Source organism: Chinchilla lanigera, unplaced genomic scaffold (genome assembly GCF_000276665.1).
Source record: "Chinchilla lanigera isolate Chin_1 unplaced genomic scaffold, ChiLan1.0 scaffold00066, whole genome shotgun sequence".
Lineage (NCBI taxonomy): Eukaryota > Metazoa > Chordata > Mammalia > Rodentia > Chinchillidae > Chinchilla > Chinchilla lanigera.
The window spans coordinates 2,059,564-2,087,403 of NW_004955467.1; the positions used below are offsets into that span (position 1 = coordinate 2,059,564).

Genomic DNA, 27,840 nt, shown 5'->3' on the forward strand with positions numbered 1-27,840 from the left:
TTGCAGAAATCCTTATACTTTAGATCTCCTTTAAAATGTAAACAAAAAAATCCACTTATGAGAACAAACAAAGCCATACAGGCTTACAGCAGAGCTCAGGAATCTTTAGTTCTTTCCAGAGCAGCCACAGACACACGTGGTCTTCTGCAGAGCCAATGGGGGATGAATGATTCACGCACGAATAGAAGTTTCAGGGCAGGGCTGGGCCCAAGGAGGAGCCTGAGCTGGTGAGGAGACTTCTTAGTGATAGGGCTGAGGCTGAGTAATCCAACTGCTCTGTCACAGCAGCTGGCTGCTGTCCAAGCCCAGAGCACAGTCAGGAGTAACTGAGCTTCCTTCCTGAGGGAGGAAACAGTTAAAGTCTTGGGGCAGCTGCAGTCATCTGGGCGTGGTTCTCTGGTCTGACTTGGGCTGCACAGATCCTGGGCCAAGGGGTAGAGGAAGGACAGCTTAGGCTTAGGTGGCAGAGTGTTCCAGATGGCTGAGTTGGAGCTAATGGCCCCAGGGCCACTGCTAGGGGTCGCTGTTCATCCTCTAGCCCCTTTTAGCTCGGACTCAGCCAGGCCAGCAGAGGAAGAGGATGTGGGCTCCCCGGGTAGGCCTGTGGAAGAGACAACAGAGGGACAGGGTGGTGGCCCAGCTGAGCCTGGGACTTCTGGTGGTAAGGGGGACTGGGAGATCTTGTGCGACTTTTGCCTTGGGGGCAGCAGGGTGAAAGCAGTGAAATCCTGTCTGACCTGCATGGTGAATTACTGTGAGGAGCACCTTCGGCCACACCAGGAGAACAGCAAACTGCACAGCCATCAGCTGACTGAGCCGGTGAAGGACCAAGACCTGCGTACCTGCCCTGCCCACCACAGCTCACTGACTGCCTTCTGCTGCACAGATCAGCAGTGCATCTGCCAGGAATGTGCCCAGGACAAGCATAGGGGCCATGCTGCTATCTCTCTGGAGGCAGCCCGAAGGCACAAGGAGGTGAGTGCTTAGGGTCTGTCTGTCTGGGAGAGAACAGTGGGAGATGGTGTTCCAGGGAGAGGCCGGGCGTGCCACAGCTCCAGCTACTGATGTCACATCTGTGCTTTGAGTGCACAGGTAAAGATGTTAGCTTTAGTACCTGGCTGTTCATCCAGCATAAATATTTATTGCTATTGGCTTTGGAAACTAAAGTAGGTCACTCTATCTCATCTTTATTCTGCTGTTGCTGTGGGATTCTGTCTTTCTCTCTGCTCCTACTTCCATGTTTTCCTGCTATTTCTCAGGTCCTTTTGGAAATGTGTGTTTGGATGTATGATGCAGAAGTTGTGGGGCTTACATGTGGGACATTTCCCTCTGGCATAATCTGGGTGGCATCTCCACTATCAGATGATGAAATGTAAACCTTGGCAGAAATTCAAGGGAGAAGAAGAAATCTTTTCTTCAACTTCCTTTATCCCAAACAGAGGCCCCATAGAGATAGCTGGTGTGAAATCCAAGAGCTTAAAAATGCTAAGATAACACAGAATTTGAAACCCACGTTCAAGTGTACTGTCAAGTATGGCTTAACTTAGTGGAAAATAAAAGTTCTTCACCAGGTGGAGGAAGCTGGAGAGATTGAGAAACACCATGTTCAGAAGCTGCAATTTTGTTTCCATCAGATAAAAGGATTTCTAGAAAATCTAGCTTTTCTTTGGCCTAAAGCTGAGAGCCGAGAAAAGCCTTGGGAAATGATTTAAAACTTTATACGCTTTGTTTGTCCTACTTTGACTTCCGATGAGCACTTTGTTTTTTTCCAGCAGGGGAGTACAGGTGACTTCTGTCCTGCATTTCTTATAATCATACTCCAGCAGCTCCCTCTTTGTGTTGTGTGTGGCTGGTAGGTTCACAACAATTTCTTGGCAAATGCTCCTGGGCAGTGAAGGAAAGTGGTTTCTGGAAACGGGGATTTCCTTGTCAGGGCACCTCCAACATGCCTGTCTCTAGGCACTGATTCTGTCCAGTATGGGTGGGAGATGTTCTGGAAAGCTTTGTCTTCCAGATGCCAATGAGTCACTGTTTCCAGCCCAGGAAGTCACTTGTTAACTGTTCCCAGTGTTTCTCACGTCAAGGGATGTCCTGTCAGCAGAGGTGATCAACAAATACAATTTCCTCCACATAGTTGAGGAAGTTAGCTGTCATTAAGCATTGTCAAGAACGAAATGCTTTTTGTGGATTTTCTCATCAATCATCAATAATAATGAAGTGAGGACTCTTATTATCTCTAGCACATTTGCCCAGGCTCATACAGTGGACTAAGTCATGAAGCAAGGCTTGGAAGCTTCTGGAAAACCATCTTACTATAGAGAATATTATAACCTTACTTTTAAAACAATGTTTTTGCACAAAAAAACCCTGCCATACATATACTAAAGATATTAAGATATAGTATATTATAGTACTCTTCTTTTTGGGTAAAATATCTGAAATTTATTACTTTTTAAATGGAAAAGTGGTACATGAAGATGCTTTTAAAAAATCTCCACCAAATGATCCAATAAATTTTAATAGGCCCACCGCAGGTCTCTGAGTCTCCCTTTCCTCATCAGTGGCTAACACTATCTACCCTCTCTCTTTTAGAAATATTCTGTCCTATACCAGCCAGACTGACTTATTTACTTTTCTCTTGTTGCTGAGACAAAATACCCAACACCCAAAGTTAAAAGGGGAAAGGTTTATTTAGCTCATAGTTTGTAGAAGTTTTGGTCCATAATTGGCTGGGTCCAAGATAGGGTGGCTTGGCAGACAGGCATTGCAGAGGAGAGACAGTTCTTGGCAAGCAGAAGATAGCAAAGCAGGCAAGCAAGGGATGACCACAGCTCTTTCTATCCCTTATATTTTATCCAGGGGACTTAGGGCACGTAGCACTCATACCCTTAATGTTAGTGCCCTCGATCCTAGCATGGCACCATACATCAGTTCCAGTGTCACACCATCTACATCCAGCCAACTCTGAAAAAGCCCCACCTATGAATACATGAGGCTTTGTGGAGACATCTAAACATGGGCCATAACACACATATAAAATATAAATGACAAATGTTGGACACCTAGCATAACAGAGACTTACAGTGATTGTGACTTCAACAGAAGGAGCTGTGTAAGGCACATGTAGAGCCCCAAACACAGACATCCCTGGAGAGACCTGTGTAAGGCAAAACAGGGACAGCTGGAAGAGGCGGGTATCAGGCAGTTTTTGCACTGAAAAACAATTATAGCTGTAGGTGCAATGCTACAGCCCCATACTGCAGACCCCTCTGCTTTCTGGTCTGTTTCAGAGATCATTTTTTCTTTCTAACCCATGTCCTTGTTTTAAACTGAGAGAGCAAGTTTACTTTACCAAATATTAGGAGCCAAAATGTTTCTTACAAGGCATCCAAGAAGGGCTGAGGATTTAGCTCAGTGCCACAGCGCCTGCCTGGCAAGCGCAAGGTCGTGAGTTTGATTCCCAGTACCGGAAAAAAACCAAGAGGGGGGGGGGAAAGAAGCTAGAGACAAGACTCTAGCACAAACTAATCTGTTGGGGCTGAGGATTTAGCTCAGTGGCACAATGCTTGCCTGGCAAGCACAAGGTTGTGAGTTTGATTCCTGGTACCAGAAAATAACAAACAAACAAACAAACAAACAAACAAACAAAAGGAATCCAAGGAACCATCCCAGAACACATAGTGTCATGATGAAGTGACCCAGATCCACTAGGATTGTTTTGAAAGGATTATGGGACATAACTAAATCTCTGGAAAACTTGCACCCCTTACAACTAGCTCAAGCCTGCTGCAGTTGCTTGATGAAGGTCACCGTGGAGGTGTTAAGAGCATATTACTCAGGCAGGAATGTTGTGTACAGGAAATTGCAAGTGTCAGGGTCAGCTGGGAGGACACTGAACAGCTGATCTGCTGCTGACTCCACAGGTTCCTGTGCTGTAGATCATACAATCACCATGGCATAGGAACATGGTTTTTAATTCTGAAATTTAGCACAAGTTGGGGTAGTACGTGGAGTACAGAAATCCAAGACTGACACAAAAATGGACAAAAGTGTACAGCTTTTAGGGCATCTACAAGATAGGTAGGGACCTGGTCTCTTGATGTCATCGCATGTAGAGGGGGAGTTTTAACTTCACCTCTGCGCATCTTTATCATACTTTTTTGTGCGATCATGCTTTATTACTACCTTAAGTCTCTACTTTGGAGTGCGATTTTTTTTTACCAGCTAATAATGTGATCTATAGGCTATTTTAGTGACTATTCAACAGTTGTGGTCACCCCTTGCCACTTGGAATTTGCCCCTTATTGGGTTTGGAGCAGGGCAGATCAGTCCCCTGCCTCAGTGGGTTTTATCTTAACAATCTTGTCTTTTTTAGCCCTGGCTTCTTTGTAACTCTGCTGACCACATAGGATTTAACAGCTAGGCTGACTTTTCACCTTCTTGTCTCCAGATGTATTCTCTTAATTTCATACCCTTTTTAAACTCTCAGTTCCCTGGTGTGTTTGCTAACCCTTTAAGACTGAGGGGTAGCCTCGCTGTTGCAGGTCCACAGAGTGACATTCCTCTGTTAACCAAATGAGCCCTTTCTGAAGCTCCCAAGGTTACCACCAACTAGACCAGTGAGCAGACTGTGGGTTTGAGAAGTGTGTGTTCTTTGATTTTTTGTTCTATTTTACTGAGCTCTAAGCCAGCTAGCTATTGCTAATGGGGATTCAGCACTTCCCTTTGCTGTAGTTCAGCTTCCTGAGACCCATTTGGTCTTAAAAAGAGCAGGTCTTGGCTGTAGCCTGGTAACTCCTCTCATCTTCTCTGAATCTCAGGCTTGCTGCCATGGAAATGAGATGCTGTGTGTGTGTGTGTGTGTGTGTGTGTGTGTGTGTGTGTGAGCACATGTGTGGTAAAGTTTAGACTGCTATGACCACCTTTCCTCCCAGTGAAGTGCATGTAGTTCCTTCCTGTTCCTCAAGCTTCTGACCCTTATGGAGTGCATCCATATGGAGTGAGCTAAATACTGCACTATGCTATCTGACTTCCTGGAGCTTGGGCTCTAATTAGGAAGCCAAGGTACATACTGTGGCTCCTGGAGAGCCCCCAGGAGTAAGAGCAGGACAAGGTTCTTGGAAGAAGAAAGACCTGAGCTGAACCATTCTTTGGTCTTTGGAAGCTGCTAGTACCAGGCCACTAGGAACTTTTTTCAGTCTCAGAATTGGTTATAGAAAGATCAGGGCTAGATGCTGAGTGCAGCACAGGCGCCATGTAGAGCAAGAAGGGAGCATCTGAGAGCTGAAAGTCTTTGCTTATCTGGGCAGCCATTAACCAACATTGATCCCAGTCTCTGCTGGTAGCTAGTAGGGGGTATTATGTGGCCACTTGGAACAAGGGTTTCTTTCAGAAATTCAGAAGAATGCGCTGGGCTCAATATCATCTAGCTTTTTTTGGTAAACAGTCCACCAGACTGTAAGTCTTCCAAGAGCAGTGAGTGTCATATTTGATCGGACTGGCATCCAGTAGGCCCTAAGCAACTGATGGAAGAATGGAGTCAGCATCCAGGTGATACCAAAGGCAGAGTCTCCAGACAGCTAACTTGGTATGGTTGGAAATACAGGAGAATCGACACTATATGGAATTTTCTTCTTATTCCCTCTGCTGTTCCTATCTGCATCTCTAAACCACTCTTGGTTACCATGCTCTGGATATGTCTTTCGCCCTGTTGACAGACAAAGGAACAATTCTGTCAACATATTCGTGTGGCCTTGTGCCAGAGGAGAAGATAAATGATTGAACAAGATCATACAGCTGGACAGCAACGGACCTTTCAGATTCAAAATACTGTGCCTTTTGCACAACATTTATTGTTACCTTGCTGAAGCAGGTGGGATGCTCTGTGCCCATGGCTAGAAGGCAGTCTGTACTCACAGGCACCCCGTCTTGCTCTTGGGTCAAGCCTAACCTAGCCTGGGAAGTACGCATGGCTCATTTCTTGGGAAATTTTGAAACCAGAGTCTGAGACAGCCCATCATTTTCTAGCAACAGGAATAATTGGAGATACAAGATTCCAAAGTGGCTCCACCTTTTGTGGTAACTGGGAGTGCCTCCCCTTGTGGTGACTCAGAGAGATCCCCATTCTGTGTGCAGAAAAGTCTTTTCTCCTTTTATGGCAGTTCACAGACAGAGGAGAGAAATCCTCTTGCTGGGTACTCTGGGTAGCCCTCTAGAGCCTGGCTGGGGATGACAGCTTTAATTCATTCTTGTGTCAGTGGTGTTGAAAGGCCACATTGCATGTGCTTGTGGCTAAGATGTTCTGCTATGTCTTCCAACACCTTCCAACACCTTCAGATAACTAATTCATGTCTCCTCCTTCCCCGCAGATTTGTGCACTGTGCAGGGTTAGAATTCCAGGATTATTTTTGAATAAGCCAGATACCTCTCATCCTCTCCTTCTCTCCATTTTTTCCTACTCCCCCACTGCTTAGCATCAGCTTTCAGGTGGCAGGAATGAGAGGTCACTGGGGCTGCTTCAGCCCCACATTAGTGATGTGGAGCCTGAGAAAAGATTATCCGCCTTTTGCAGTTTCCCTGTGAGGTGACTGCCTTGCATGTAGCTGCTTCCCCCACTGGAGAGTAGGCAGGAGAGGCTCCAGGCTTCTTCGTGGGAGAGAAGCCAGGTAACTTATGCCCTTTGATCTCTGCTGGAGCATATGACTCAGATTTAAATGCAGACAGAGGCTATTTATTTTGCGTATTTATTATTATTTCTCCTTTGCTATCTCCTGCCCTTGTAGAAGCTGGGAAATGAGAAAGCTTCTGAAGCTCGCAAAGACTTAGGTTAACTGCCAGGCGGCCTTCTTGGCAGAAAGTGCTTAGGGAGTCTTAGGAGGCAAGAATAAAGTTGGGGGTTGGGACAGGCAAACCCAGGGTTCTATCAGGACTGGTTTTGGCTGGGGTGGGATAAGGGGTTTGGCGGTAGAATGGGGGAGTTGGCTCTGCCTTTTTCAGAAGCACATACAGCATATAAAGGGAAAGCAGTTGTGGGTAAAAATAATACTGATGACAACAATATCAAGGACAATCATCGACATTCATGGTGTACTCACAATGTGCCTGGTACTAAGCAAAGTTCTGATTAATGTACATTATTTCATTATCTTATGACTTTTGGAAGTAGACACTATCTTCATCTCATAGGTGAAGAAATGGACATTTAAAGACATCAAGTTGTGAAATAAGACAGTGAGGAGAGGGTGACGGGAGCCTTTAATTTATAACTGGTTATGTTACTAATTTCTAACCCCGAACTGAGTCCTTTTCTCCTCTTGGAATTATGGAACAAATAACAAGACTGAGCATCATTTAAACAGTGAAGAACACTTTGATTCTTGGCCAAGAATAGAATAGGTCAAGAAATGAGAGATAAACTTGGAAATCAACTTCCTAGCTGGTTGGGAGTCAGGAGGTTATAGATACAGGCTAAAAGAAATAAGGGCGAGAAAAAGGGTAATAAGGAAAGGAACATTCATGTCTTTTGTGGAAGTGGGCAGAGATTTTCTGAGAATTCAGGTGTCACATCTCTGCTGCTTTCATGGTCTTTTTGGAAGAGTCATTATCATGGCACCCATCAACTGTCATGGCACTGGGGATGTGTCCTTTACCCAGAAGCAAATTGGATTATAATGAATTTAGAGGTTGTCTGGTAGTCACTCTGGCAGCCATCTTAGATATAAACAATTTTGACTTCCTATAAAGAGGAACTTCTGGCCTTCAAGGATCTTATCCTCAAAGATAATCAAGATTAGAGTAGGTTAGAAATTTAGGGGCTGGGGATATATTTCAGTGGTCCAGCGCTTGCCTGGCAAGTGTGAGGTCACAAGTTCGATTCCCAGTACCAAAAAAAAAAAAAAAAAAAAGAAATTGAATTAGGTCAAACAGTCAGTGCAAGATTAGGGCAGGTAGTAGTTGGTGAGGGGCCCAAGTGATTACTTAGACTTGGAACTGGCATCAGAAGTAGAAGTGGTGAAGGTGTGCGCAGTCTTGTGGGACTGAGCCTTTAACCTATGAACAACACAAGACCCTGGTAGATAGTGTCAGAACTGAGTTGAATTGTAGGACACCCAGCTGGTGTTAGACAGCTTTTTGGTGTGGTGGAAAAAAAACTCATGTATTTTGATCACAAAAGTGTTTTGTGTTGAGTGTGAGTATAAGAAAAATAAGTTTGTTTTTTTCTATATAAATCTGCCTGAAGTTTCAGCTGCTAAGTAAAAGTCCTGGGCTCCCCACCTGATTGTTTGGCTCTAAGCTATAATCACTCTTGTTAGGATATTCTGGATCAGCAAGGCTAGGTTCAACTCCACTTGATGAGCTGTCAACCTTGGAAAATGACTCAGGTTTTTCATCTGAAAAATAGGATCATTTTTGCCCTTATGTGGGTATACTAAGGATCGTAAGAGGTAATCTATATGAATGCTGAAACCAATAAAAAGAGTGTAGGTGCTCAGTACATTTTAGCTGATTCATGCTGAGGTCACGCTGTAGAGGGCACTGGCACATAGCCAAGACTTTGTACCTCTAGGGTGGCTGCTGAGATCAGTATTAGAGATCAAACTCTTCAGGGAAGAAGGGCAGGGACCTCAAGGGTGGAACATGCCATTGCCCTTGGGACCTTCTTTGTGCACTGGGCTCCTTCCTAACTTAATTTTTTCCTTTCTGCTTCCTAGGCTGAACTTCAGTGCATACAATTAGACCTGGAGCAGAAACTCAAGTTGAATGAAAATGCCATTGCAAGGCTCCAAACCAACCATAAATCTGTTTTGGTAAGACTGGCCTGGGTCACCTGTCAGGCTTTGGCATAGCTGGTGCCATCACAGGGTTGGCAACACCAACTTGGGATTATTGTGCAGGAGTTACACAGTGGGGTATCTAGTAAGTGACAATTGTGGGTACAGCTGGCTAATTATGGGGTAGCCTAACCTTGCTATCCAAAGTTATTATGAAATTGGTGGGCTGGGGATTTAGCTCAGCAGCGCAGCGCCTGCCTGGCAAGCGCAAGGTCGTGAGTTCAATTCCCCATACCAGAAAAAAAAAAAAAAAAACCAAAAAAAAGGAAATTGGTGTAAGTTTTAAAACTGGCAAATGATTTACTTTTTAGTAATAAGGAGTAGAACCCAAACTAATTCAAGATTAACAGTATTTTTATTTCTACATAAGAATGTATGTGCTTTTTTTTTTTTTTGAGACAAAGTCTCATTATGTAGTTCAGGGTGGCCTTGAATTGACTATGTAGCCAAGGCCAGCCTGGAACTCATGGCGATCCTCCTACCTAAGCCTCCCAAGTGCTGGGATTACAGGTGTGTGCCATCATGCCCAGCTTTTCTAGTGCTTTCTTAACCAGAAGAGTGTGTGTGTGTGTGTGTGTGTGGTATTGAGTCAGAGGACTTACTATATCTTGGCTCCTTCCATAATGACACTGGTTCTGCATTGTGTCTCACCAGTTCTTTGTCTCAACAACTGGAATAAAAAAGTTGTGAACTCATGGATTAGCAGATAGTACTTGATAAGCTAGGTTAGCTTTTGTCTCTCTGGTTTATAGTCACTTTCCAAATAGACTGTAAGTGGATCAAAACTCTACAAATATCTTTCATTAGTAGCAACCCAAGAGAATGCCAAATACCTGCCCTATGGCAGTGAGTTAGCAGTAGGGCAATATTCACTATCAGCACCTGAGATGATGATTCCATCTACCTACCTAGTCACCCATCCATTTCATCCACACTTTATCCAGCTATCCATCTATCTACCCACCCACACACATACCCATACTGCTTTTCCACTTGTGTACCCATTGGCCACTTATCCATCTGTCCATTTGCCTATCCATTGACCCATATCTCCATTCATCCACCCACCCACCCACCTATCCACCTACCCATCTGTTTGTGTACAGATTGGGGGACACAATCTGTACACACACACACACACACACACACACACACACACACACACACACACACACCTATCCATCCATTCATCCATCCAATCTAATACATGTATGCATTTCAACTTAATTTCCACTCTTATGCTTATAACTAACTAGTGCCTGAAGGCTGAAAGATCTTGCTTACCTAAAATATCTTATTAAAAGAAGAAAAATAATTGTATTTTTAAAGCTTTATAAACTTTCAGATTGTTGGTTTCTAGGCTTTGAATGGCCTAGAGAATCACTTTGAGCATGTTATCTTTTTTTCTGGCTGTTTAATTTCAGACACTATGATTTCTACTCATAATGACAGGGTGAGAAGAGTTGGTAGCTATTACAATGGCATCATGACAAAGGATAGGAAGACACAGAGAGATGATAAAACTTTCTCAGCCTCCCTAAACTGATGGAAGAGAAAACCTTTGGAATATTGCTCCCTTGACCTAAGAATGACTCAGTATATTGACAGGAATATGTACTATCCTTAAATATTTTTTATTTGTTTTTTTCCAGTACCAGGCATCAAACTCATGACCTTGCGCTTGCCAGGCAGGCACTGTGCAGCTGAGCTAAATCCCCAGCTCCAAATATTTTTTAAAAATATTCTCTTGGTGTATGTATGTATGTTTGTATGTATGTATGTATGTATTTATTTATTTATGGTACCGGGAATCCAACTCAGGACCTTGCACTTACCAGGCAGGTGCTTGTGCCTCTGAGCTATATCCCTGGCCTCCTTAAATATTTCAACAATTACCTATTGGCTATTTTGATATCTTCGTGGCCCCTCCCTTCTCTAGTATTTGCTTATCACCACTGAGCAGTAAATAATATCCTTCACACATTCCACCTTACATGTAGGAAAGAAGTATTTCTCAATGGGAAGGTTTAGGATGGAGAGGCCACAGCAAGAGTCAGTCCACTGACATCATTTGAGGCCATTTTCCCCAGGATGGCCTCAGTGAGGGTGGGGAGAGATTTGGATCCTGATTTTCACCCTCTAACTCATGCCTCTTAGCTCATAGTATTATGCTTTTCTGAGGAGCCTACACATTGTAATTATAGAGTGTGAATGGCTTCCATTCCTTTCCCAAGACTCCCTCATCTTGGTTCCCATGTCTTGTTCTGCTCCTCCTTTACACTGGTGGCCAGGAGTGGGTAGGGCATGGGGCCCCACTGGCCCCTGTGACTCACCAAGCCTGGACACCTGGAGTCTGATGGGGCAGGAAGGGAGTGGGAGCCAGGGAGCTAGAACAGGTTGTATAATGCAGAGCTGAGATAAGGCACCGATAACTATTCCCACAAAGGTAATAAGCAAAATTGACATCTCCTCTGTGGTAGCCACCTATATCTTTTCTTTCATATTTACAATATGAAAATATAATTTGACATTTAGATTTAAGTCCAGTTATGGTTAATTATCTCAGAATTCAGTGTTTGCAATGACAAGAAGACAACATCTATAAACAACTTGTTCTGTAGCTGTTGGGGAGGACTGACACCATGTTCTTTTCATCACCCGATCAGGAGCAGCCCGAGCAGTACATTTAGTCCATTAGTGATATCAAGTGTGTCTATCTGGTGCCCACAGTGATTCAAGGGCTAAGCTCTGTCCCTTCTCTCATTCCAGCAAGAAGTCAGTTTAGTGGGATGAGCTTCAAAGTCCTTCCCGCAAGCTTCTAAAGGATGAGAGCTCACGGGCTGAAAGCCTAGCTGAACTACTCACCTTCCTTTCTGAGGCCTTTCCTTACTGACTCTTTTTTGAATCTGGGTCTTACTCTCCCTGGATCCCAGAGAAGAGAGATGTACCTTCAGTCTCTACCACAAGGATGTCTGTTGTCTTGGTTCCATTTGGAGCCCTGATGTCTAGGCCTGGCCCTCACCTTTGGGAGAAGGAAGAGAAAATAGCACATAAAAGGACTGCAAAAGGGATTGGAGGTGGGTGGGGACAACGGGGGTGTCTGAGGCCGGCAGAGACTGTGCTTTGGGAATGAAGGAAGTAAGAGCAAAGGAAATTGTATCCAAGACTTTTATATTCAACTGAACAAGGTAATTCATATTTGTACAATAAACTGCAACAGGACACTATCAGAGGGAGCTATTTGTGTGCTTAAGAACCACCAAACAAGACAGGAATGGTGATGCATGCCTATAGTCCCATCACTTGGGAGGCTGGGGCAAAAGGACTGCCATGATTTTGAGGCCAGCCTGGGGTATATAATGAGTTCAAGGCTGGCCTGAACTACCTAGTGAGACCCTGTTTTAACAATCCCCCAAAACCACCGAAGAGAAGAAGAAATCATTTAGACCTTGGATTGATGTAGATGAGTTGCTGCTTGAAGGCATTCATAAAGAAAATTTGGCATATGAAAAAGTTCCACATGCACAAGTGTCATCATGCAAACCCTTCATATGGATTTTTTTGGTTAGTTTGATTGCTGCCTTCTCTTCTGCATCACTATGCTCATCCTGCAATTGCTTGGGTTCCATGGCTGTCTACACACACCGCAAACGTTTCATGGGGGCTCTATGCCTTGTGGAGACACTGGAATCTTAGATACACTTTTGGCTTACGCTGGCTCAGTAATCTTAAATTGCTAAGAAAAATGTTAAGAAAGCTGATTTATACTAATCAATTTCACAAAAAATTTATTTATTTCAATGTAACTCCAAGTGTACTAGATACAGGCATTGCTCTGGTAGGAAAACTGATTTCAGGAACTTGATTAATAGCCCAAGACTGTCAAAACTGGAAGGCATCTTCGAAATTATACACTAATTTGCATCAAATGGGTGAGGAGACTAAGTTCACAACTGGTAAAGAACTCATACCTGGGAGAGTATGACCTTTTGCGAGGAGCCCACAGTTCACATGAGAATGAAAGCTTCCCTTTATAGTAGATTATTTGCTCCTTAATTTATAGGTTTTTCAAGTTTATATTTCTGTATATCAAGCTGGATAAAATCAGAGCCCTCACTAACTGGTTCTTGTCTGCTTCCTGTCCCACCCCACCTCCAACCCTTAGGTGTCAGTGTCAGAGGTAAAGGTGGCAGCTGAAGAGCAGTTCGGGGAACTCCTTGCTGCTGTGAGGAAGGCCCAGGCTGATGTGATGCTCTTCTTGGAGGAAAAGGAGCAAGCTGCTCTGAACCAGGCCAATGGCATCAAGACCCATCTGGAGTACAGGAGTGCAGAGATGGAGAAAAGCAAGCAGGAGCTGGAGAGGTTGGCAGCCATCAGCAGCACTGTGCTCTTCCTGGAGGTACAGAGGTGGGGGTGGGGTAGGAGGAGGAATCCAAGCACTCTTGTTCCATCAGGCCTGAGATACATCTATGAATGGGACTGCACTTTGACAAACGGGATGCACAGGATCTATGGACACAGAGAGAAGCAGGTCTTGATTCAGCAGAGTGCAAGAGTACAGGACAGGGAGATAGGGCTGCTGAAAGCCAGGGAGGTCCTGAAATGTGCGTAAGGCTCAAGATGTAGTATGTTCCAGGTAGACGGATACTATGTGCAAAGGCACAGAGGTAGCAGCTGGCTTGGGGAATCCAGGCACCTCCCCAAGGATGGACTGTGGGATGCTGGGCTCATAATGATGGAGATGAGGTTAGCATGGCCAGGCAGGCATCTGGCTGTGAGAGATTTTCGGTGGGAGAGTGATGAGCGCAGAAGAGCACTCCAGTAGTCTGTACCTATGTGAGGGTTACCTGGCTGGGATGAGAGTGAGCCTCTGCTGCTTTTCAGCCAGGCTGTGTCTATGTCTGCTAGAGCAGTTGAGGCAGGCTCTGCAGAGGGAATGGGATTTTCCATTACAGGGTGTCATTCCACGTTAGGGGCTAATCCAATAGTGCCAGATCTGAAGAATGTGATCCTGCAGAGAAGGAACACTATGTTGAGGGCTGAGGTGAATGACATCCTCCTGCACCTGTCATTAAATAGCCTCTTTTTTTGTATAGCATTTAACCTCTCCAGGCCTCAAACTCCCCACTTGTCAAACCAGCAGGTTGGAGGAATTGGCAAGGCTTTCTCCAGTTCTAATGTTCCAAACTTTGAATAATTTTTCTTGCTGGTAATTTTGAAAAAAAATTCCCTTCCAGTTGAAACAAATTTTTTGTTTTGAAAAAAATAGAAAAATACATTTTAGTGAGTAAAAGAGATATACAAAGACAGACAGACAAAAATATGGACACTATCTCTCTGTTCCTTTGATTTTAAATATGAAGATACAAAGGGTATAGATAAAAATTTGACTTCTTGTGTCATGAGTTTCTCCCAAGATCTCCTACCTAAGGAGTAAAAAAGACATCTGGTTGAGATGGGGGATTATTTCTCCAGATTATAAACCAATCAAAATAGGCACATTTATCTTTTCCCCTGCTGTTTAATGTATGATACCAAATTTATTTATAATATTAAAATGCTTATCTTTCTATCAGCTCTCTAGTTTAGAATTTCTCTTCTTTGTGAATATAGCATTTGGTCTGACCACTTTCATCACTTAAGTTTTCCGCTGAATCTAGTCTGCGCTTTGATTCTTCACTGACATCTGAGTCTTGGTAATGTGTTATATCTGAAAGCAGTCTTTCCTGAAAACAATCTGAACTCCTGCTTTGGAACTTAAATGGCTTGATGTGATTCTCTATGTGAAACACTTTTCAAGCTTGTAAGTGCACCATAGGAATTACAGAAAAGTATGTTTTGGATGAATCAAGGAAAAGGTAGCCCTCTTGTCTGAGAGAGTTAATTTGTGAATCCTCAGAACACTGCAACCAGCTCTTCCATTGCCTGCATGGCTAGCATGATTTTATTTTTTGGCTCCCAAGTCTAGGATGTGTATTTGAACTGTTCATAGGCATTTAGGACCTCATAATTTTTATTTATTTTTTTCTTTTTTTAACTTTTATTTATGCTGTAAAGGGGAAGAAAGGGGTTAGTAATTACATACATGATGCAACAGAATAGTTACCTTACAGAGCAATAAACAAGTATTTTTAACCATCTGCATTTACAGTTCCCATTTCACAACAGTAAACCCGAAAATATTTCCCCATACAATACAAACATGAGTAGTGCACTTCTAAGTTCACACCCAGGAGTAATTCCCCACACAAGCATGACTAATACACTTTCAAGTTCTAATGACAGTGACCTGAATCACTGGTTAGGAGCTAAACTACCACACCAACCTATTAAGCACTATAAAAAAAGAACCCCCAAACATAAAACTCTCAAGGATAGAAGTATTGAGGATTTAAACTTTTCAAAGTGAAATTAATGGGAAGAGACTTAAAAAGCAGCTGATACTGCTTCAGCAACTCAGCAGAGGCAGCTCAAACAAGGATGGTTTGCACTCCCTAAATTTTTACAGAGCACATCTAATAAGGTGTCTGCTTCTCCCCAGTTTTTCTTTTTTCCCCAAATGATTGTGGTAAGTTTCCCCTCTAGTCCTGGATCATTTAAATAGCACAAACATTCAAACTAAAGACGCAATGTATTATTCACTGTAACCTTAGCCACGGTATAGGGATTGTTTGCTACCAAATATCACAGTAATTTCGTGACCACCAGTTACGCGGTTCTCGTTACGAAGACTACGACTAGAAAAGATAAAATAAACAAGCACAAGTTTTGCTGTTATAATTACTGAGCCATCACAGAAAAAAGGTCCAGTGTTTCACAGAACAACTTACACATGGAAATGCTTTGAAAAACATCACATTTACACTATGGTCAGAATTTTCAATCACAAAATAGCTCAGTGACTAAATATGAATTATGAACCCAGAAGAACCCATCTTTTCTCAAGGGCATGCTTAAGGTTTAAAAGTCCACAGTGTAGGCATTTAAAGTCTAAGATTGTTTTACTCTTAAAAAACAAAACAAAACAAAACACACACCTCCACAGTTTCATATGAACCACCATGACTTATGTCTGAGATCATTTTTCAAATGATTAACTATTCAGGAATTTAGGCAAACCTTCTCAATTTTCTCCACTTCTCAGCAAAGCAAAACAATTTCGCTTTTTTCCTTGATCAAATTCTAAGCACTTTTACAAAGTTTCCAAGCAATTTTTACTGCTTCTAAGCAACAATTTAACCAGCATTATCAGTTTATCATTAGTATATCCTTCATAAGTTCTATTAGATCCCCTTCCACCCACACTCCCAATTCCTTCAAAGCACATTCCCAACCTCCCACCTCCACGTGGGGCCCCCACCCTCCTTCCCTCTCCTTGCCTTCATCCCCACCCATCCCAACTCCTGCCTCAGGAACCCTCTCCCCAGCTGGAACCCCAGGTTTTCTGATATCTAGTCAAGGAAAAACCAAGTTTAAATGAATGGAGTAAGAAGAATCAAAGATCTGGACTAGGGGAATAAGCTACCAGCGGTAGCACACTTGCTTGGTATGCATCAGTTAAGTTCCATTGCCAGCACACAAATATGTCGTCATTATTGGTACACCCACCATCCATTCCCTTTTCAGCAATCTTAGATGCCATCAGAAAGGTCCAAACTAGATACACCACTTCCAACACCCAGAACTTGGCATGATCAGCTTGCACCCTCCCAGGCTTGTGGCACAACACTTTTAAGTCCCCACCCTCCACAACTTGCCTCCTCTTACCCATAGATCCCCCCTCTACCTAAGACATTTGACATTGAACAACAGCTTCCCCAACACCCAAGAGTTTCATCATCACACTAAAAATTTCTCAGGCCAGCGGACAGGCAAGAAGGCAGGGAGGAGGTAGGCGGGAGGTCACTGGGCTCCACCTGCAAGCGCCATCTACAAGGCATCCCTGAGTTGTGGCATCATTAAAATGTTCTACAGCTTAGCAATCTTCTTGAAGCAAGGTTCGTAGCACAGAACTAGAAAGACTTGAGGCTCTATTTAGAAGTTGCAGCATCTGAAAACCTCTATCCCCAGGAAAAGAAGGGTGCCTGATGGCATTCACGTGTCCAGAGGATGGTGCTCCCGGAACAGACATTCATTCAAAGCTGCTGGCCCCTCAAGCCGGATGCATCTGCTCTGGATTTTTGGACTGCCCCCAACAAGCTCATCTGAAAACTTTAATGGTGGCCTCCTGCACACAGGGCTTCCCGAGCAAGGCCCGGACACGTGGCACTGAAGAACTCCTCCTAAGCCTCTGGAATTCAATCTGCAGGATTCAATTTAATTGGGCTGTTTCCTTCAGGGTCTCCCCTCCTGTACTGCTCCGACTCACACAATGGCAGGGGCTCCATTTCTCCTGGTGCCGTCTGCTTGCCATGACAAACACCACAGTAACAAACCACGTCCATGAGGCATGTGACCTTCCAACGAAACTATCAGTGCAGGCCCACCCAAGGGCGCACATTCAATCCCCACCCTTCTAGAAGCAGCACTAACCCACCCCACCAACCGGGAGTCTCAGCGGGGAGTGGGGCCTTTCCTCCTCCACCATTACCAAAGATACCAACTCCAACGGCAGCTCCAGCGACTTCCCCCGGCTTACCACCAGATGACAGGTTTAAGTGAAGGAACAACCTCAGAGAGTTAGAGGGAGGAGGAGGGGTAGAGTGAGCTCACAGAAGAGATTAGCTCGGAACCTAGGGAAAGTCCAGTGGGGGCCACTGTCACCTGGAAAATAAAGGTCTGTCAATGTTGCCCTCAATAAGCACCCTGCCTGGGCAGCCCCAGCCTCGCAGACAGATGCCACACCAGCCACGGGTGAGGACAGCTCCTTGCCTCTGCAGTCGCTTCTCAGGCCACCCCTCACCTCCAAGTGAAGACTTGCCTCACACCCAGACCTGGGCTCCACCAGGCTGAGTCTACGTTACCCACCACCCTGGGCCAGAGCGATCTGCCCCGTGAAGCTAAGTCCAGTTTCCACAAGACCAGGCCTCGTCCCCAGGCGGGTTCACACCCTTGTTTGGAAAAAAAGGGGCTGCTGGTATTGAGAAGTTCAAAGTCAGCCCTCCCCGCACGCCTGCGTCCCTGAACTGCCTGCCTTCCTCGATCAATTTCCAGGTCATCAACCAACCAATTCCACCTGTCTCTCTACCTCTCTCCTCTCTGTCCTCCCCCCTCCCCCTGCCTTCCTTCCTGCACACAAACCAGGACGCCGAGGCCAGCTTGGCCCATGGAAGAGCTTCCTCCTGGAGGTCACCTCCCCCTGTCCAACAGGCAGCAGGCACAGCCTGGCCTGGAGTAACACCTCCTTCCCCATGGGTTGCTGCGGGAACTTTCAGCACAGCCTTCCCGTGACGGCCCTCCCAGGATCTAGTCTCTCCCTTAGCTCCTCTTGTCCTGGCAACCCCACCCCACTGGCCCCATCCAACAAAGTTCCCCTTTGCATTTCTCCGGTCCCTAAACTGGCCACTTCCTCCCCACCACTGAGCCCAGGCGCCAGCCCTCCTTGTCTCTAACTCCAGGACCTCATAATTTTTAAAAGCCCATGTTCTCACTCGCTTTTTAAAAATATCCATTTCTTTTAAGAGGTCTTTGATGTCGTCAGATCCCGAGCAAACACTCACCATACACTTTTTTGCGTGAAGCACGTGTTACCATCAGCCTATTTTTCAGATTCAGAAAGTGACATAAAGAGAAGAGAAGCCCAATTTAAGAAATACTGAACCCAAGGTGAGTTCTGCCATTTCTTTTTCTGCAGGAGTACTGCAAGTTTAAGAACAGTGAAGATACTGCCTTCCCTAGCATTTACATAGGCCTGAAGGATAAACTCTCAGGCATCCGCAAGGTCATCACAGACTCTACTACACACTTAATCCAGTTGCTGGAGAACTATAAGAAAAACCTCCAGGATTTTTCCAATGAAGGTGAGCAGCTTTCTGGGCCTGTGATGGGTACGTCTCTAGGAATGGCTGACTGGGAAAGCAGGAGGGGAGGGGAATGCAACTCAGGGGAAGTCTCACTTTCAAAGCCATTCTTTGGTTAGGTCATGTGACTAAGAGACCCTTATCTTGATTTTATTTTACAATTGAGACCTGGACAAGGTAAGTGAATCACATGATGCAATTGGCTGGCATTTCCATGATTAGCTTCTCAGGTTACTGATGCCCATATTTTAAGTGATCCAAGTCAGTCTGGGGTCTTCTTTTTAGCAGATTTCATCTACTGAGTGTGTTCCATGGTCTAGATGCCAGTCCCTTCTCACCCAAGGAGGCCTGGGGAAGGGTAGCCAGAATGTGCTGCTTCTCAGATTTTCCTGACCACTTGGACAGATGTGCATTCACAACTCTGATTTTCTAGAGTATGACATCAGAACGCAAGTGTCGGCCATTGTTCAGCCCAAGTATCGAACCTCAAAGCCTGAACCCAGAACCAGGGAAGAGTTCCTCCAATGTAAGTTGTATACACTTTCCCCTTCCCTGCTTGCTGGTGTCAGTGTAATGCTTTGCTGAGGCAAAAACCACTCTTTCTCTAAGAGGATTCAGAATCTTGCAACTGCTTATCTATCCCTAAATGATGTACTTTTAAAAATTTAATTAAACACATTTCACTCTGAAGTAATTGAAAACATCAAAGAATTTCTCTATATTTTTCACTCAGCTTTTCCAAATGTTAATACTTTCTATAGCTACCATAGATTGATCAAAACTAGGAAATTAACATTGCTGCGATACTGTTAGCTAAACTACAGAATTTATTCAGGTTTCATCAGGTATTCCATCTATGTTCCCCATCCCTTTTTATTTTGTGATGCTGGGGATTGAGCCTAGGGCCTTGTGCATGGTAGGCAAAGTGCTTTACTAATGAGCTACATCCCCAGACCTTTTTATTTCAAAAGAGTGTTGCTATGTTACCCAGGCTGGTCTTGAACCTATTCTCCTCCTGCCTCAGCTTCCTAAGTAGCTACGATTACAGTGTGCACCACTGTGCCCATCTGAAGGTCAGTTTTTCTGGCCCCAAATCCAACCCAGGAGCATACATATTTCCATTTTTCCTTAGTTATCTCCAGTTTGAGTCAGCTCCTCAGTCTTTCTTTGTCTTCTGTGACCCTTGCCTTTTGAAGAATCCTGGCTAGTTACCAAGTGGTCTATTTTAACGACTGGCTTGATCAGATCCATGTGGTATTGACTAGGGCTGCTGGCTAGCTTTTTTCTTTTTTTTTTCAGTACCAGGGACTGAATCTAGGGCCTTCACACTGAACTACATCTGCAGCCCTTTTTAAAAATTTTTTGAGACAGGGACTTGCTAAGTTGTGTAGGAGGGAGTTGGACTTGTGATCCTCCTGCCTCAGCTTCCCAAGTGCTGTCTGTTAGCATTTTAAAAACCACTGTATTTCTAATCTGCATTTCCTGATAGAACAAGTTCAAGAAGTCTGTTATACAACATGATAACTATAGTTAATAGCAACACATTAAATGTTTGAAAATTGATAACAGAGTAGATTTTAGATGTCCTCACCACAAAAAGACATATATATAGCATATGTGAGTGACATATGTGTTATTTAGCTTGATTTAGCCACTCCACAATATATACATGTATTAAGACATCATGTTGTACATCATATATATATAATTTTTATTTGTCAATTAAAAAATAAATTTAAAAGTATTCTGTGATAGTCAACAAATCCATGACATTTTATATCCTGGTCTCTTACTCCCAAGTAGCTAGGATTATATGTGCCACTATGCCTGGTTTTTCTGTGTGTGTGTGTGTGTGTGTGTGTGTGTGATCTCAGATGCTGGTAAAGACTCTGCTACAGTTCCTGTTTTTTCCTAAAACCTCTTAGCTTCTACACAGTTTCCTTTATTCTTTCCTGTTTCCTGAAAAAAAGCTATTTATATTTTATAGACAGACATAATTCATACAAGAAGGCAAAGACCTTTTATTCTTAACATTAAAGTAAATATTAAATGTAGCTTATTGTAATTGATGTTTGTTTGGAATTAAAAGTATTTTTATACATATTAACTTTACTATCATTATTCATAACAATGTTCCTACTGTTTTCTTTTGAATAATTATTATTGTAGGCACTTAGTAAGGAGCCTGTTGTACTAGCCTAGGTGAGATTCGGTTATGGCTTAGATGGGAGTTGAAGCAAGGGCTGGAGAGTAGTACATAGGAACTATAGGACTTTCTGCTGTCTGTCTTTGTGGGGAGGGATATGGGTGAGGATAATGACACAGGAAATGTCAATAATTACTTGGAGTTTGACTTGACCAATGTTAAGCATGAAGGGGCTATTATCTTCTGGAACTGGGAAGACAGTATATTTGGGGGAAAGTTTGTAGATTCACCCTAATAAATACTGGTCAAATGTCTAAAAAAATGAAGGAATGGATTAAATGTAGGCATATGAGCACCTATATCCCATTTCTTACCAGCACTAGGTAGAATAGTGCCTGGCTTTCTCTTTATATTTGTTGAATGAACGGATGCATTTATTTTTTACTCACTTTGCTCAGTAATAATACAGTCAGTGCCAAGTGAGCTTCCTGCAGGAGGGAAGCAGAATGACTTGCACGCTCCTCATTTTCTGATCTCCACCAGCCTCTATTCCTAGAAGAACTGTAGCTGGGGCCAACAGAATGGGGAGATGGGTGTCTTCTCATACATGCTTTGCAGCCCAGCTGAATTTAAAGCTTTCTGTATGAGTAGGTTCTGAACTCTTCTCCTGTCTTCTATATTCCCTCAGATGCATGTGACATCACATTTGACCCAGACACAGCACACAGGTACCTCCGGCTGCAAGAGGACAACCGCAAAGTCACCAACACCACACCTTGGGAACATCCCTATCCAGACCTCCCGAGCAGGTTTGTGCATTGGCGCCAAGTGCTGTCCCAACAGAGTCTGTACCTGCACAGTTACTATTTTGAGGTAGAGATCTCTGGGGCAGGCACCTATGTTGGCCTGACCTGCAAAGGCATCGACCGGAAGGGAGAGGAACGCAACAGTTGTATTTCGGGAAACAACTTCTCCTGGAGCCTCTGCTGGAACGGGAAGGAGTATGCAGCCTGGCACGGTGACACAGAGACTGCAGTCAAAGCTGGCCCTTTCCGGAGGCTTGGCGTCTATGTCAGCTTCCCAAGGGGGACCCTTTCCTTCTACGGTGTAGAGTATGAAGCCATGACTTTGGTTCACAAGTTTGACTGCAAGTTTTCAGAACCAGTTTACGCTGCTTTCTGGCTTTCCAAGAAAGAAAACACCGTCCGGATTGTGGATCTGGGAGAGGAACCTGAGAAGCCAGCACCATCCTCAGTAGAGATTGCTCCGTAGATTCTAGGATCTGTCTTACAGGCCTTTGCTAACCACTGTGGTGGGGCAGCAGCTTATATATTTTTTTCACTACTGGGTATTCAACCAAGGAGATTTGTACTGAGCTACATCCCCACCTTTTTTTTTTTTAATTTTGAGGCAATGTCTCTCTAAGTCTCTAAGTGTGCGACTTGGACTCAAACGTGTGATCTTCCCGCCTCGACTTCCCAGAGTATTTCTTCCTTGGGGCAAGAAATATCTGCCAATGGTAGCGTGGTTTTAAATTCATGTAGATCTATGAATGATGAAGCTTCTCCAGCTGCTTCCTTTTGCTGCATATAGCATTTCTTTGTATATTTGCAACAACTGTAAGGCACTAAAGTCTCTCCCATCATGTACTAATGATAACCTCTTATCTGCCCAGGAGAACACCATACTTTACTCAGAATTGCTAAAGAGGAATGTTCAGAGTACTGAGTGATTGCAGAGAAATAACAATAAATTGTGAATTTTACTCTGTTTGCTCTGTGCCAGACAGTTTTCTAAGTGCTTCTTCCACAATTAACTCAGTCATCATGGCGGATCCATGAGATAGATACTCACATCATCCTCATTTTGTGAAAGGGGAAACTGGTCCGAGGTAATTAGCTAAGTTGCTCAGGGTTTCTCTAGTTATTCAGTAAGTGAGGGGTAGAGTTAGGATTCAAATCTGGGTGGGCCACTGCTGAACTTTTGAACACCAAGGTATACAGCCTTCCTCATTAGATTATGAATGTTATGTGTAAGGCAATAAACCACATGGTAAACTATATAGCAGGGAAATTAAGTGTCTGAAAGTGACTTCTTAGAATTTGCACATCTTTTTGCATGTACCATGTCAGACTCAGCCATCTAGCCATGCACTGGCCAAAAACTCAGCATTTCACAGAGAAACTCATTCTAGTTTTGGACGGTGAGGATTAGGAGAAATGTCTTAATGGAGTCCAAGTCTTAGTCCCGTGGCTTCTGGAGAGTGGTCCCACTTCTCCCTTCTGAAGTCACCAGTCATTGCGGAGTGGTCTAATTTCTCATTCACAAGACAGTTCTTCAGATTATTTGTAGACAGCACTCCTCTCTTCCTCCAGATAGTCTTGTTCTCACACTAAATTTCCTACTTTTCTTTCTGGTTCCTGTTCCTTCAACCCCCACCTTTTTGAGTATTTCATTCTTCTTTTGACAGATCAGCGCTCTAAGATTAATGATAAACACTTACCCAGCCCTCAGGAAAGTGAAAACCCATCTTTAAATGGATTTCTGAGGCCATAACCTGAAGCTCCTTGTGAGATTAACCAGGAATATTACTTCCGGGTCTGTTCCTGTGACCTGTGTGAAGGCAAATCTCTCTCTGTTCAGCTAGACTGATGATCCTGCCTGAACAGTATGTTACTGTACACTGCAGGTATTCTTGTAAAGTAATATATGTGTATTACTTTAGCATCATTTGATTTGTTTCCAGTGACTCTGTCCAAGTTATATTTAAGGATTTATACAGTGTAGGATTTAATTTTTTTATACTAATTCCCTCTTCATTGCTATGTGCTGACATAGTGTAGATTGATGATTCTCCTTCTTCGCCTAGTGTCATCTGCAGAATCAATTCCCCTTTCTTCTTAAGTCCTAACCTTGTTGATAAATGTACTAATTAGGGTAGGGCCAAATCCAGAAGCTTGAAGCACTTGGTCAATACTTTCTGAGATTAGTTATATATAAGCCACTCATTGGTAGAACTGTACAGTTGGTAGAACTGTACAACTCAGCTATTGCTTAAGAGAGAAAATGTGATCAGCATGGCCTACATTCTTTTAAGTTTTTTTTTTTTTTTTAAATCGTATGTTTTAAAAGGATTTTTCTGTGGGTTAACATCAACTTTATTAGTCTGTTCTTTCCAGGATCAATTTTATTTTATTTTTTTTTAAAATCAAGGCAATATTTTCTATCCTCATTCTGTCCTCTTTCTAATTTTTCAAGGGTTCCTGTCTGATCTGTAGTCCTGTAACTGTGTCAGTGTCCTGAAAGGTACTTTGGAGAGGTTAGCGCACAGAAGACTATATGAAAAGAAGTATTTATATGTCTTCTTACCTAGCTTGTGCTACATTTTCCTGTTTGCTTTTTTTTGTCTGTTAGCTTGAGGTTCAAGACCCTTCATCTGGTGATGATATAAAAGATCAAAACAAATTAAAAGTTGACATAGTACATGCTTCCTGTCATTGCCTTAAGTGATGGCATAATGTTTTTCTTTTTCTTTTTCTGAAAATTGCCTAACACAGGTAAATAAAAACTAAGGCAAGAAAAAAAGAACCAAAGCCTATTTTATATTCCTGTGCACTGTCCCTAGGTGTGGGTGTACTTGTATTTATGCATCCTTGTCAGCTCATCCGTTGTGTAGACTCAACTAAAAAACCAAACCAACATTAAACTTGAACTCATCAAGAGCTTGCTTTGGTGCCAGATCATTTTGTTCCATTACCAGTCCATGGAGGATGTAATTTTAGCCACTGCCTAATCTTGTCTCAACCTTTTGAAATCTAAGCACATATGACATTGTTCCAAGAATCTTATAAATTATGAGAACACTCCTACGAGCTCCAAAGATTCATGAAGAAATGAGACCCTAATGTTTCCTCAGTGTTGGATATTTGCTTATCTCTTTGTCTTACTCAGTTTTGTGCTGTTATAACTGAGTATCATACCTAGTAAATTACAAAGAAAATACATTTTTTTACAGTTCTGGAAGCTAGGAAGTCCAAGATCAAGGGGTTCACATCTGGTGAGGGCCTTCTTGTTGCCTCATCCCATGGTAAAAGGGGCAAAGGTGAGGGAGCACTTTAGAAAGAGAACCCTCAGTTTTAAGCCCTATTATAATCAGCATTAAAGCATTCTCGACAGTGAGGCCTTCCTCACCTAAACACCTGCCATTAGGCCCCACCTCCTAGCACTACTGTGTTGGATGTGAAGTTCCTGACCCGTGCTTTCTGGGGAACACAGTCAAACCAAAGCCCCTCTCAACCCGGCTCAGCATGTTTTTGGAACGAATGTCTTCAAATTAAATAGATTCAGTATGCTTGTGGCACTTACAGCACACAAGCCTCTGTGCTAGATACTGTGATAGAATAGCCCAGAAGACAGCTAGCTATGTCTTTTGATCATAATATACTGATTTAAATGGAAATAGAAAAGATTCATAGGTGAAGAGCTGGATAAGAATCAACTATTTAAGACAAATATAAACGGATTCCTCATTTCTGTGTCCATTTGCTCTGCTTGTAATTTAACACTTTTCTTGGGCCATCTTCAGTGGCTGAGTTCCGTGTTGTGTTGGTGACTAATGTACTCTTTATCTGCTCCCCAAGGCCTCAGCCAGACCCTCCACTCAGAGGCTGCCACTCTGCACCCCTAGCCCCAGACAGTGAGTGGAAGGAAAGGTGTGCACATGTCCTGCTTCTAGATCCCTCAAATTTTGGCACTGGAGCCTCTCCCTTGATACCTGTTATTAGACATCTTGGTTGCAGGGCCCTTATGGGGAGGCCCACTGGACTATGTACACTGGAAATCCACATGCAGGGCATAGACTGAGCACGGCTTAGGTAGAGCGCTGCCCTTCTATGTTTTGTGGACATCCTTAGTTTTTATCTCTATTTCTGGTTATCTCATAATCTTATTGAGAAAAAAGCCCATCCTTCTGAGATTTTTAAAAAATGCTCATAATTTTAGTGGTTGATAGCTTCTGGCTGGCTCCGAATGGTGCAGTTAAACAATATACTTCAAGACTCCCAGGCGTGTTCACACCCCCTCAGCAATGTTGTCTTCTATCCACTCTACTGCCTCGTTAGACTTCCATAGCCCCAGACCCCCTCCAGAGTTATGCAAATCACATTTTTGTAAGTAGCTGAAAAAACCCTTGGTACACCCAAGATCTGTGTTCTTTTTAAAAAATAACAAATATCAAACCAAACATCTTCCCAGTCTCTGCTGCCTCACAAGCAAAAAGCGTGCCTGCAGCAATCCAACTCCTTTGCATCCTCTTGTCTCTTTCGGGCTGTGTGGTTCTGTTCCTCCTCCTGTTCACTGGACTCATACAGTGTAGAGTTCGTAAATCTTCTTTACACAGTACACCAAGGCAGCCAGTGCTATTGTGTTGTGCAGGCTCTGTGCAGGTTGTCCTTCTGGACCAGCACACTGGGGTAGAGAAGGTAAGTGCGTGCAGAGGCAGTCGAGACAGTTTATAGGCATCTTATTCCACTTGTACTTACAGCAAGGGTCGAACTGCCAGGAGATCTGATAGAGGGTGCAGCAGGCTAAGCTCTGCATGCCAGCGGGCAGGGATATGTAGTGGCGATAATCTAGGGTGAAGAGGCAGGCAATGCAAGCCAGCATAGTTGCCTTGTGCAGGCAGGTGCCCACGGCAATCCAGGATGCTGTCTCATCACTGATTCAGGTGGGCTCGACGACAAGGTACTTGTACTGGCTTCCAGGGCTTGCTCCAGTTTTCCATCACTATAACTTAATACCCAAGACTATTAACTTATGAAGAGAAAGGGTTTATTTTGGCTTATGGTTTTGAAACTTCCAGTTCAAGATCAGACAGACCTATTGCTTTGGGACTCTTGGCGAGAACAGTGGGAAGCACATGGCAGAGCAAACTGTTCACCTCATGAGCCAAGAAGGGAAGGGGAAAGGGCCAGGGTCCCTCTGTTTCCTTCAAAGGCCCTCCCTCAATGATCTAAAAACCTCCCGCCAGGCCTACCTCCTAAAGGCTCCACACCTCCCGAAAATATTACCCTGGGGACTAAGCCTTCAACATGTGGCTCTTTAGGGATGCTCATCAAAACCATTGCAAGGGCACTGGCTAGAAATGTTTCATTATCCAAAAAGTCAAGAACTAAGAGAGCATATAAATGTGCTGAATCCGAAGGAGGTAGGGCACATGAGGATGGCCAAGAATATCTCCCTGCTTGTCTGAAACTGTAGGGCTGTTACTACTGGTAGATGAAAAGCAGAATGGGCTCAAGAGGACATAGACAAACTCATGGTTCTCAGACCTAATTGTGCGTCAGAATCCCATTAGTTAAAACAGACTACTGGACCTGACCCCTACCCTAGAGTTCCTGATTTAGGAACTCTGAGGGATTTAGTCCGGGCTGAGGGAGTGAGAACGTCCCTTTTAGCAAGTTGCTGGGTGAGCTGATACTGCGGGCAGGGAAACACTTCTGAGAGTTGTTGAAGTCTCAAAATCTGTGACAGTAACTTCATTTTAGAAATGAGCACAGATTACTTAATCCTTTCACAATTTGTTATTGAGTTTCTTGGAGCAAGTTACATAAATGTCCTGAGCTGCTACCTTTTCATCTTCAATCCATGGAACAGAGAAAGCAGGATCTATATTCCAGAGCTACCAATATTGCAGGAGATATGTGACGAGAAAAATAAGCTGGGAGTAGAGGCACACACCTGTAAGGAGGCCGAGACAGGACTACCAACATGAGGCCAGTCTGTACTACACAGTGTGTTTAAGGGTAGCCTAAAACATAAGACCTGTTTCAAAAAGCAGACAAGCTAGGTGTGGTGGTGCATGCCTATAATCCTAGCACTAGGGAGGCTGAGGCAGGGAAATTGC

At 43.6% G+C, this 27,840-nt stretch overlaps 1 protein-coding gene across 1 annotated transcript; it reads left to right on the forward strand.

The window, feature by feature from the left end:
• The first annotated feature begins 229 nt into the window (after nucleotides 1-229).
• Nucleotides 230-24,658, forward strand: Trim16 (tripartite motif containing 16). The gene is made up of 6 exons (XM_005399325.2): nucleotides 230-975; nucleotides 8,712-8,807; nucleotides 12,997-13,230; nucleotides 18,625-18,790; nucleotides 19,224-19,316; nucleotides 21,625-24,658. Exons 1-6 carry the CDS (start codon nucleotides 478-480, stop codon nucleotides 22,206-22,208), a joined length of 1,671 nt encoding a protein of 556 aa, XP_005399382.1. The 5' UTR covers nucleotides 230-477; the 3' UTR covers nucleotides 22,209-24,658.
• Nucleotides 24,659-27,840: the final 3,182 nt, after the last annotated feature.

Coding starts and splice junctions, on each gene's coding strand:
- Trim16 (XM_005399325.2), top strand. CDS start 478: ATGGCTGAGTTGGAGCTAATGGCCCCAGGGCCACTGCTAGGGGTCGCT. Junction 8,808..12,996: donor CCAACCATAAATCTGTTTTG/GTAAGACTGGCC, acceptor TCCAACCCTTAG/GTGTCAGTGTCAGAGGTAAA. Junction 13,231..18,624: donor GCACTGTGCTCTTCCTGGAG/GTACAGAGGTGG, acceptor CTTTTTCTGCAG/GAGTACTGCAAGTTTAAGAA.